The sequence below is a fragment of the Astatotilapia calliptera genome, chromosome 2 (assembly GCF_900246225.1).
Source record: "Astatotilapia calliptera chromosome 2, fAstCal1.2, whole genome shotgun sequence".
Classification (NCBI taxonomy): domain Eukaryota; kingdom Metazoa; phylum Chordata; class Actinopteri; order Cichliformes; family Cichlidae; genus Astatotilapia; species Astatotilapia calliptera.
Window position 1 is genome coordinate 35,634,910 of NC_039303.1, and position 12,931 is coordinate 35,647,840.

General features: G+C 41.2%; 1 protein-coding gene across 4 annotated transcripts in view; it reads right to left on the reverse strand.

Moving 5' to 3' along the window:
* Window positions 1–432: 432 nt before the first annotated feature.
* The window catches only part of diaph2 (diaphanous-related formin 2), a 356,357-nt gene continuing 343,858 nt past the window's right edge, over window positions 433–12,931 (reverse strand). For 3 of the 4 annotated variants that reach the window (XM_026146184.1, XM_026146200.1, XM_026146194.1), the window contains one exon: window positions 4,058–4,182. In XM_026146184.1, coding sequence (XP_026001969.1) covers window positions 4,118–4,182 — 65 coding nt within the window. In that variant the 3' untranslated portion in view covers window positions 4,058–4,117. Of the gene's footprint in view, window positions 4,183–7,151; window positions 7,180–12,931 lie in introns of all 4 variants that reach the window. The other variant, XM_026146176.1, reaches the window with a different exon arrangement.

The window sequence follows — 12,931 nt, forward strand, 5'->3', positions numbered from 1 at the left end:
TCTAACATAGGTGGAGATAAGCTGAAGTCACAGTAGAGAGAAACGTCTGCAAAATGATTAAAATGAGAAGAATTCTTTGAAATGTGTTTTCAGACGCTAGTAATTTCCCTAAGCTGCCATTAGACATGACAGCATTATCACTTTGCCTTTGACACTGTGCAAGATAAAGCAGCGAGGACACAGAGGTCCAAATATGTTGCTTTTATAGGTAGGAGCTGTCTCATTTATCATGTACTAAAACCTGGAGCTCTCTGTAAGCTCTGTCCATAAGTCAGAGGAGCAGGTATCTTCTGCCGTGCTATAAAATGAACCGAAGATGTAATTTTAGACCCAAGTACACAGCAAGACAAAAGGTGAAGACTTGATCAAGAAATACTTGTGACGTGTGAATACAAAAAAACTACTGGCAAAAGAAGAAGAGACAAAGACGCGCACAGAAATTTGTTTATATAACAAAGTGGTTATTATTTAGTATCATATTCCATTACATAGTTTATGGAAGGACAGTGTGCATAACCATTTTGCTGCTTCATGTTTCTAAGGATACAAATAAACTTAAAATGTTACAAATATAAATGTTTCTTATGACAATAAAACTCGGTGACAACAAGAAAGGTAGGCAGGGATATGGCAGCTTACACACCATGGTTGGACAGGGTTTGTCAACAGTTATGAACATTGTTTGTTGATTCAGCCACAATTGTTCTTCCACAAATCAATAGTAAGCGCTAACAAAGTCGGAAAGAACTGGATATGTGGCAGCTGGGAACTATTTACCAAAAGAAATGCTTTGCAAATAGTTCACTCTGTTAGTGGCAATGTTGTATTTACGAATCTTAAACAAATCTTTCTCCGCCTGAGCAGAATAACTTGTGAGGTAAAGTGCGCAGTCAGTGAGTGTAAGTAACATTTCAAACTTTTCATTTAATCACTTGCCACTGCAGAGAAATGGCACCTTTACCTTTATACCCCTGCCTCGCCATTCTTACCATTACAATGAGAACACCATCAGCTGAGGTTTGTTAGTAACAACCAGTAAGAGGATGGGCCGATATGCTGATTTCTACAATAACACGGCAGACCAATTCGGGTTCATTGTCAATGGACTCTCTACTATTCTTCTAGGAAAAAACACATTATTCTGAATATTCTACGAGATGGTGTGGGGGAGAAACACATGAATCACTCACAGGGACGATGGAAATGTTGTCGTTGTAGAAGCGTCTTGTTTTCACTCATTGTTATCATTCAAAAACACCAAACGTATTCAAGGTGAACACTGATGATCTGGAACTTCTATAATGGCAAACAGTGTAGCGCTTAGCTCAGCACGGTGCACATCAGAATCATTACAAAACAGATTTTTAAATGACATCTCTAAAAAGATGCACCAGTGTTTTGATAAGAAATAACACTTGACTATCATAATAACATCAAATTTCCTACTCTGAATGACTTAATTGGATCAAAGTTGAAATAACAATTACAGTTTTAGAAAAGCTTTTGTCTGTACAGTCTTTTTTTATAGTTTAGAGAAAAAAAGCTAAACAAACACTTGGCAAATGTGGAAGAAAGTTGTTTAAAATGAGCAAAAAAAAGAATAATTCAGTCAAATTTTGTGAGAAAAACATACTGTTACTGCTGACCGCAAACCACTTGTTGTTTTAGCATACACAGTATCCAATCATAAAGCACTAAATATCACTGTAGTTGGACGACTGATAAAACAATAGCTGTTATTAATTGCTTGAAACTGTGCTGAGGGCAAAGGGCAAGTTTCTACTAGAAAGGGAAGAAAAATCACTGCAATCTCTGCGCTGTGTGCAACACGTCTTTAAAACTGCCATCAATGCAGAAACCTCATTCTCTCTGCTTTCTCTGTATGACTGCTCAAACCTTATATTCAGAGGAGAATTAAATATGCAGACGTCTCAGAGTATTGTGGGTGCACCTTGAGCCGAGATGATGTGTAAAATTGCATTTTTAGAAGTGCGCAGGCTGGGAGAGGAGGCATCGTGAAACAGACACATCATAAGCTGCACTGGCAGATTGTTTAAATGAAAAAAATCTCCATCTATTCAGCCCAGGAGTCGAGCACATGGAATCCTATTTTGCCCGAGTTCCTGTTCCGATTACTGAGCTGGCATGGTGCACACAGACGATTGCCCCACACAGACACACACAGACACACAAAGCCTACAGCTGAGTTCTGTTATTAGTATGGTAACCTGTCTTAAGGTAAAATGATTGCTCGTGCCCTTAGTGCTGGGGAATCGGAGGGCGTTTGGAGACTCGCTTTCCAAGACAAGGATCATCTTGTCTACTGTGCCCCTCAGTCGAGAATTCTGCTCGTGCCCGGTCTCCATGTGGATTCAGCGGTTGTTTTTAGTAGCATCTGCTTACAGTTTAGGGAAGTAAGGGAACAAGGGCCACCCTAGGCATGAATACATGAATAAATAGTTCACGTGAAACTGTGTGACAGTGAGCCCATACAGAGAAACAAGCTCACAGCAAAGTTTCAACTATCACGTACACAAACGCCACACACCAGGTGGCTGTTTGGAGGAGTTTGTCCAGGTAGAAGAATTACACAAATCCCACCTCTTGGTGGTCTTAAAACCCTGCTTGACCTCATACATTCAGTCAGATGAATTTAAATGTTTTGGAACCTACGAGGGTTTTTACATATTTATATAAAATCATGTCTCATGTTCCACCAAATATATATTATGTTTTTCAGTTAGGTTTGGGAAAAGGTCAACATTTGGGATAAAACGGACCCTTTCACAAAGTTAACCACATGTTAGATTGCAAGCCTCGTTTTTGTTTTGTAGTCATAGAGACGAGTCCTACGTCAGGCACTGGTGACAGCACTGCCTTTCAGTAACTACTACAACAGGTTGCTTACATAAACACTTGTTATTTTAACCTGGTTCAAAATTTTTCCATAATTTCTTTCTTTCTTTTTCTGGAGATTCCAGTGTTTAAAAACCAAATGAAAGACAAAGTGCAAACCTTTTTACTGCTAGTTTACAGATAGATTAATTTTCGGCCTGTGCCTTTATTGTATTTCAAACAGATTAATAATAAAATGATGGTAATGTTGTCGTTTTTTTCCCTTGCTGAACACCTGATCACAGGAAAGGTCAAAAAGTTCATGTTAGCTCCTCCAGGCAGTTAGATGCATTTAAAAATGTGTCAGTCTCTCATGTTAGAAGCAAAAGCGACCTTGGGACAGATCAGCACCCAAAGGCAAAGTTAGATATTACACAACTAAAAATAAAATGCATCTTGTCAAAATGGAGATTACAGTTTCAAAATCCATGAGTCACAAGCTCTGAAATATCGGTACAGACGGGGGCCAGCTCTTGTGGCTTTGTGGTATATGCAATGAGCTGATTTACGGAGACAACTGGCTGTTGTGAAAACTGTCTTGATGTTGGTTGAAGGAGGTACTGGCAGTAAGAAATTTTAAACAACTACTCCCTCTTTGATAAGAGCTTGGGGAGCTGCTCGAGAAAACATCAGCAGGTTGAAGGCTTGCCAACACGGGTGTTAAATCCCTGTTTTCCATTTAGAGGACAGCTGCCCCGCTGCTTGTTTGCAAAATAAAGGGTGTGTGGTATGTTCACGGGAATGAACGACTCTGCAGTCCTTCTTGGCATTAGTTCTTTCTTCAGTACGCTGCAATGTTCAATACATGTTTCACGTCAAATCTGAGTGTGAAGTATTTTGATTACAGAAGGATTTAAGTGGAAGGCTTAGACTTGCAAGAATGAAAATGGATTTTCAAACAATCAAAACGTTTCATTTCTCTGCAGTAACCTTAAAATGTATTGTTTTTAATATCAAACCAGCTAGAGAGGACAAACATTTAAAGTGATGAACAATTCTTGAATAAATATGTAAAACGTCTGATGAAAATGATTCTTCAGTTCTGTGTAGTTTCTTTAGGCTTGTTTGTTCTGTACTTGGTGCTGTGTGTATGTGGGATTCCTTGGAGTTTGTGTATGTGCCACAGTAAGGGGTGGTCTGTCCCTCTTTCAGATGTCTTCTAGGTCTCCTCCTCGCAGCCCTCTTTGGCACTTATCTAGCGTCTTATAGTAGGCGCAGGTGATCATCGAGCTTGGTGATTTGCGTTGTGCCGTGAGCGAGATCTTTCCAGGACTGCACGACGGTTGTCTGGTTAAAAAAAACAGGAAGACAAAGAATAAAAATACAAAATGTGAGAATCAGAAGGAACATGAAAGCGCTGGTACATTGATTCATACTAGCACAGGAGCTCAACCAAATCAAAGACAGAGGAGAAACGACGTGAAGAAAATCCAGGCTGATTGAGAGCAGAGCAGCAGGGAAGGAGGGAGGAACAGAAGAAGCTGCTGGAGTGGAGGTGCTTGTCTCTGGTGTCATAGTAACTCTATTCAGCTCCTGATCCAGACTTCCACTCAAGAGCCCCTCAACTATTCTCTCATCAGATGCAGCAAATGCACACTACACAAAGTAAATGCACCACGCACAAAAACTAATACCACTACAAAAATAGTATACATATGGCCTTTTTCCATTCAAGCCTGTGTGCTCTCTCCATCGTGACACGTTTCCACCGTGGCCTCCCTGCAGGGGACAGCTGCACTGCAACAAGCTGCTACGGAGGTGATAGCAGAGCCGCCCATGGCCAAACTACGTGGTGTCCTCACTGTCTTTAGTGGCTAAAATGTGCTGGAGATTAGAGAGACGTCCTCTGGTGTTCAACTGTCAATACCTTTGCAACTTTTACCTGAACTCTAGAGTTTATTTGAAGCTATGCGGTTCATTCACATGTCAACCTTGTATTACTGTGAACTGAATGTTTTCAGCTGCATCGAGTGCACTAAACACTTCCTGCTTCACGAGAAAAGCTTTTGTCTGGTGAACTAGCAAAGGCCCTAATACAGCACCCAGACAGAAGCATTGTGTTGTAGGTCTTTAGCATTAGAAAGATCCTTTGAGAAATGAAAAGGATCAACCTAAGAGTCCAAACTTCAATGAGAAAAAGACCAACATGAGTCAAAATATGCAGAAAAAATTCAATCAGATATGATTCGCTGCTAGTAACAGAGAATATGCCACTGTAGCACTTGTGGTCAGAAAGCAGGCCAGTCACACTTTGGGTTTTTCTCTTGCCAGTTCTATGACAGAGTCATACAAACACTGCCTCCTATGCTATCCAACGATGGCTGCCCAGAAATGCCCATGGCATCTACTGGGCAGCCAGGTGGCAGGTGGGGCTGAACAGAACCAGGAAGCATAGCCATGGAGTTGACTGCAGGCACACCCACACAGGACTCCCTGGTATTTCCAAGCGTGCCGTCGCCAATGTGCCCATTACTCAGTGCCAGCTGTAGGGTGCCAGGCGTCCCTGGCTGGGCGTTGTTTAATGGCACTTGCACCATCCATCATGTCAGGTAATGAGCTGAGAGTGACTGCGATGCCGACGAACACATACACAAACACGTTCACACGCAAGATCCACACCGACTCCCACATTCACAGCGGAGAACAGCAAGCACTCCTTCAGACTGGATACAAAGCATCATGCAGATGGTGCACAGGAGGAGAGGGGGAGAAAGAGGGAGGGATGAAAGAGACCGAAAGGAAGACAGCTCAAGATGTTTAAGGAAAACAGATAAAGGTCCTGCATTCTCAAATTATTTTAGTACAACATAGATTCATATACAATAGGCCACTGCAAAAGCTACCATGTTCTGGCAGCGCATCCAAACACATCACGACTGCTTATTCATGTACTCGTTTTTTCTGTTCGCAAGTTGTGCTTTATTCTGTAAGCATGACTTACACAAGCTCCCTCTTTTCAAAATAACAAGCAGCATTACACAAAAAAGAAAGCAAAAATGGGGACAGTTTAAAAGAAAAAAAAAAACTAGATCATCCACAATCTATCCCTGCCAATCATTTGCAAGCCCAATTGCTGTAACCTCATTTCTGCGCAAGCAGTCCCCTTTAACCCTCATTCTATCAGAAGAACATGAAAAACAGAGCTCGGAGAATACAGACCCACTGTCTCTGATCTGAGGTCATCTTGGGTTACATCTATTACTGTAAATAGGAAATGGGATAGAAAATAGGAATGGGAAAAACAATAGTGAAAGGGATCAAAGGCGGCTGTCTAAAGAAGGCATTATGAATTATTAGATGAGTAAAATGACGAAAGACAAGCTAAAAAAAATCGTTTTAAAATCGGAAGAAAAATTAAATTCGCAGTACAAATATGATTTTCCTTTTAATAGAGCATCATATCCATTTTTTGAGCGATGCCATTCTACACATTGCATTCAGGATACTTACCATCAACCAACTTGGTTTAGACAGTCAACGTTATTAGTTTAAAGTAAGCCACAGTGGTCGAAACAGGATTCCAGCCAGTATACATCAGGCAGGAAAATATGGATCTTCAGCCGTCCTCTCTGTTTATAGGACTATTTACAGATAACCACAATATTATTTAAAGTACAGATGCATAGCTAATTATATGAGAACTGTCTACATCACAAGTGCAAACCGTTGGTGGGCATTTGAAGAGTCATTTTGTATTCTGTGCAAACTGAAAAGAATGGAAACCATTAAGGTGGCCACTTGTTGCAACCCTACAGGAAAACTGCCCTAAACTGGAGGCAGCATTTTTGTGGAATAACAAATAACAAGTGCCCTTTTGGGGGTATTTGTGTCTTGCCTGACTGCCTGAATATATTGGAAAGCGTTCGTGAAAGACTTTGCAAAAAAAGAGAAAAACTTCCAGCAAAATGCATCTCCCATCAGACGATTCTTGAATGGAGAGCTACTGGCTTCTCATAAAGACTTTTCTGTTCCTATGTTCAGGTGCATAAAAGCCCATCTTTTCCCACCCCACATCAATCTATCACAACAATTGAACAAACAGCAGCCATTTCTACTGGGAGAGAAACATTACTAGTAGCCTCTACTGAATTGAAAGCTCACATACACACATATACAGGAAGAGAGGGAAACAAAGTGAAACTGGGGAAAAGGAGAAGAGATCCACACAAAAGATGCTCTACAACTAGTTTTTTTTTTCCTTTTGGTGCGCTGATTGCAACTCTTTCTACTTGCATTGGTTTTGATGGCTTCTTTACCTGCTTCTCCCAGAGGCGACATCTTTCCCTGTTACAGTAAGACCGACACAGAGCAGCACAGAAACAGGAGAGAAATTGACAAAAGAAGAGATATTCCATGTTACAACAGGGAGATGTTGGCATACCAGAACTTAATTAAATGCTGGCTGGCACTGTTTCTCAAAATGTTACTAAAAGCACCATGGATGGCAGATGGAGGGGGATGTCACTGACACACACACACACACACACACACGCACACACACACACACACACACACACACACACACACACACACACACACACTCCTTTTCTCTCTCACACCAACAGAGGGAAATACATTGTTCCTTTAGTGTTAGCAGAGGAAAATCCTTGCATGTATATCATGATGATCCCTGCCACAAGGGAGAGGCTCTGAATAAGACAAGGGTAATAGGAGGAGGAGAGGACGCCAGATTACAGAGCAGCGAAAAGCAGAGGCCTTTTAAGCCTGCAAAGTCAACTCCGACCTTCTCCTGACTCTTTGGAGGGCTTCCAGAGAGATGCCATTTCTTCATATGACAGATGTTGTGTTATGTTAATGGCTAATTGCACTGAATTACATCATGATGCAGTTCTGTTCACTGCTAAAGTAGAAAAAGCCATCATTCATTCACCAAATGGTTTTCACATCGGATACTCTGAGCCCAGTAAAAACCACAAGGCTTAGAAGGCACTAGACAATGTTAGGTAAATACTGTCTGGGTAGCAACTGCCCAACATCTAAACATGCCACTCATGTTCACTGACCCATATTCAAGGCCACAATAAAAAGCTCATAATCACCAGCCTTTTGTGTAAATAGCTTCAGCAGGAGAGTATCTGGAGTAAAGACTGGAGCTGGAGCTCTTGTGGTAGCTGTTGTGATAGCTTTGCATCGACTCTCTTTTTGGTTAAATAAGTTAGCGATGACATGATGCCTCTGACATGTCACTGCCTTTGTCTAATTCTCCCTGTCTGAGTTGCTCCGCACTTCATATTTTGATGAGTTGAAACATAGCAAAGGTGATTAAATCTCTGCTTGCTGCACATCAACATGTTGTTTGCTTCTCTGCTGAGGGGGAAAGCGTCTGCGGCACCAGCAACAGGAACAGCCGCAGCCTTCTATCACTCCTTTTCATCTCCTTTACCTCCCGCCTCCCTCCCCTCTACCAGCCTCCGAGCTACAGAGTAATGGAACTCTGTACACAGAAACAAGATACGGCATATAAATGGGATGCAGAGTGAGAGAAGCTATTTCTTCTAACTGAAAATTATGACCCAGGTATCGCAAAACTACAGTGGTGGCAAACATAGCCCCTCGTTCGCTGGTAAGACTAATCACCACAAATAAAGAGCAAGAAAGAAAACATTGTGCAGCTGAGTAAAAGGTGAGAGCAGCTGTGATGAGGTGAAAAAATACAAACATTGTGTCACAGTGTCCTGTGTGATGTTACAGACACTCAATGATTTACGACAATCAGCTCAAAGGTATACAAACCAGAGAATTGTAGAAGATTAAAAGATTAAAGGTGCAACAAGCTTTGTTTCTCCTGTGTCTCTATGAAGATCTTCCCAAAGTAGATTTTCTGTAGTTAAGATTTTTCTTTTTTTGTTGCCACAAGCGGAGAATATCAACTGTAGTTTGCAGAAAACAAAGTTCATCTTGCTTCTGGTAACAGAAGCTGAACAGATGCAGATGACTTTGTTGCAGAGTTGTTCTGAGTACCAAACCCCCCAAAACATATAAAAACAAAAGAAAACTAAATGGACTAATAATAAATGCTGTAAAAGCAAACCAAACAACTTTTGGTGTCCATTTTCAAATCTGTCTTTATGTACACTTAACCATAAAAATGTAGAATTTCCATCACTATACTTATCAGCATTTTTCATTTGTACTCAGAGGAAATGCTACATGAAAAACAAAAATGTGTAAACCAATCAGCTTTCATGCAAATGGACCAAAAAAGATGCAACCATAGGTAAAGTGTTACAATCCAGACATTCTACTCACATTTAATCTTTTAATTAGTTAATCAGTTAACTGTGTTGATATATCCAGTTTATTTGTGTTTCAAATGCCCCAAATGACATTCACAAATTTTCACACACTACTGTGAACGCAGGTATTTCCTTACAGTCAAAATGCAACACGTTATCCACCACAGTGCAGCCATTTACACATTTGCCTATCAAGGGGAAGATCCCTGGTTTGATTGTGGCAGGAAGTGCATCCGGCATTAAAAAAACTGCCAAATCAAACATGCTGAGCTACCTGCTGTGGTGACGACCTTGTGAATACAGGAGCAGCTTAAAGTAGCTTCTTATCTATGACTTTTTATCCATCCATTCACCTCCGCTTATCCTTTTCAGGGCTGCAGGGGGCGATGGAGCCTATCCCAGCTGTCTTAGGGCGGGAGGCAGGGAACACCCTGGACTGTCGCAGGGCTAACAAATATGCACAGACAACCATTCGCACTCACATTCCCTCCCGCATTCACACCTATGGGCAATTCAGAGTTTCCAGTTAACCTATCCCCACAAACTGCTTGTCTTTGGATGATGGGAAGGAAGCCGGAGTACCCGGGGGCGGGTAGGACCACGCAAACACAGGGAGAACATGCAAATTCCACACAGAAAGACCCCAGCCAGATGGTGGAATTGAACTCAGGTGTGCTGTGAGGCAACGGTGCTAACCACCGTGCCACCGTGCTGCAATATACATTTTTTACCGTTAAGTAACACCCAAAGGAGTGGGCTGTACAAGTGTCAGGAGATCTGAGAGCGAGGGCGCTGCAATCTGGTGCTTGATGTGTTTTGGTGTGTTTTCTCAGCATGCCATAGCAGGCAAAGGCGATCAGACTGGCATGACAAAGGGAAATGTCTGAGACAGGTCTAGATAAACACGCTGAGGCAAGATACTGAAATTCTTCTACTTTCTGTATCTCTTGGAGCCTTCCAGTGTACACCGTGCTTTTTCATCCTGTATCCTTTTTCCAATTTTCTTCTCTCACTTTGTTCTACTCCCCTCCCCCCTTTTAATCCCTCTTATTACTGACATTACCTCCGCTGTTTACTACAAAAAGCTGGCCACTTGTGATTTCTAAACACCCAGGAAGCACAGGAAGCAAACCAAGCAGTAACACAGAGTTCTGGCTTAAAATGAACACTTAATCTTAAAGCATTCAGAGCTGGCAACCATGTATACGGGTTCCCATTCCTGCTTGACAGTTTGTATACAGAATCTGAAAGCAAAGTGAGTTCAACAGAGCCTGTTGAGATAAACAGTAATGAAGAGAGGTTCGTAGAGAGCAAGGTGGTCATAACACATGCAATTGCTTTTGACAGCAGAGGGATGTGGTTAATCTTTCCATGCCTCTATCACCACTCTATCTCTGTGGGTACTTTGATGTGCATGCTTGGTAATAATAGTGACTGACCCAGATAGTGAATACAGCCATTCTTTCTCCCAGTAGCCCACGACTCTCACTACCAGGATGCCACTTAAGTTCTAAAATCCTCTTTTGCAAAAACAGTGCTGTCCACCTTCACTGAGAAATCTCACCATTTTGGATCGTTGAAGCTCTCTCTTTTGCTGCTTTCTACGCTTTGCATTTTTTCTGCTTTTAATGTCGGGCATACTGTGTGTAAATGTGGTACATCCACGCAGAACATAATGCACACGCAGGAACTTACTGTCCCATACTAGCCCGAGAGAAGCTTGCTCTAAGAGAAATGCCTCTTGATTGCAAAGCATAAAATATTTTTGAGGAGAGTACAGGAAATCACTGCTCATGCTTATAAATGAATGTTTTTTTATTTTTAATATTACTTTGCCTTCTCACCAGTGAAACCTTGACAGCTCTCTACCAGGGACAAAACAGCAAGAGAGAAGACGTGAGGTTTTGCATGTGTTTGCGCACATAAAACCTGTCTGCACTACCTGCACTTAACTTTATGTGTGTGGTAACCTAAAAAAATCCATGTTTCTTCTTGGAGCTTGGCTCACATTTGTTAGGTTTTTGACTAAAGGCAACATGCCTCACAGACAAAGGGTAGTACACTTTCCTCACTGGGCTCCTCAGGTTCAAAAATCTCCTTAAAATATCTCTGCAGGACTTGACTCCTCAGTCATGGGACGGTGCCTCTGAGCATTCTGGGATGCACAGACAAACACAGCCCAAATGATCAGTTATATGAAAACACTTTTGCGATCGATCAGTGCCTGAGGCAAAACTCCCATTCATGATTGTCCTCTCAGCAGTCACGTTTCAGGAGGGAAGCTTAAACCTAAGTATAACCATGAAAGAAAACAAATATCCTTGAGAGCATATTCCTAAAACTGCTAAGCACTGCCCACCTGTGTGACTACTGTTTGAATTTACTTTATACTTTGACATTATCTCCCTACTTTGGCACAACACGTAAGTATACAGTGCAGCTTCCATGTTTAACATCTCGATCTGAGTAAAATGAGCAGGAGCATTTCCGCTTCATTTAAAAATTGAATCTATCCATACACTTAGGGCCACATTTACTAAATGGGGCACAATAACGTGTGAGAGCAATCCCCATATACCACCGATAATTGTGGTTAGTTTTGCCGGTGATTTACGAGAGTCGCACTGTTTTCTAAACACAGGTGCAGTCAGTTCATTTTAACATGACATGTCCAATCTGCCGAGAGCTGCGCATTTTAGAGCAAGGTCGCAAGCTGTGGGTAATCTACTGACAGAAAAGGCGCAGTTTGTTATTGTAATCAGAAAAGTGTATAATAACAGATCAAACACGTGCACGTTAACTGTATGCTTGTGATTATTATGAAGGAAACAGACTTCAGTAATTGACAGACTCCAATGCAGGACTGTAAATCATGTGACATCACGTATTTTTGTATTAAGACAACTTACATGACTTCAGGGTATAAAACAAACCGGAAATACCTGATTGACAAAAGTTTATTTCTATACTCTGCAACTGGGGGCGTTAACACTACTAACACAATTTTTCTGTGCTCAATTTGCCTCATTTCATGGTCTCGTGTGTGAAATCTGCGATTTTATAGCTCACGTGTCTCAATTTGTGTAGGTCCGCCACTAAAATCAGTTGTTTTAAGTGCCCAGCTCCTAGTGAAAAAACATGTGCCATGTCTTGGGTCCTGAAATCATAACTATAATTACATTTAAGTGTAATTTATTAAGGTAAAACATGTTTTTAAATGTTATTAATGTAAATGCATTAGGCCTGGTTAGGATAGGGTCCACAGCCAACATCAGTCGGTTCTCTTGGTTCTTCAGTTTTTTCACTTTGAACTCCGTTGTGCAGATTGTGAAATTCCTGCCACAGAAGCCACAGCATGTTAAAAAGAACCCAACGCCAAACATCGAAGAAGTTTTGTTGCCACTGGTTTTGCATGACTTCTTAGGTGTGAGGTTTCAGGTCATCACTAAATTCACTGAGCAAATTTAGAATTAGGTGTTTTGGTAATGTTTGGTAGTCACATCTTCACCTGGCTGTGAGAAATGTCTCACTCTTCCAACACGTGCTCTTAAATTTCCATGTCTCCTATGTGTAGCAATATCAAGCACATAAAATAAGACATCTTCTTTCTGGCATTAAATATCAGCATCATTTGCAGTGAACTGTGCGTCACAAACATTAGCAAATCAGTTTGTGTGTTTGATTTAAATATTTTTTAATGTTGTGGTGGTGCAACAGATTTGTGAATTTATCCCTTAATATTTTAATATTTGATTTCTGGTAATAACATGCTTAGTAAA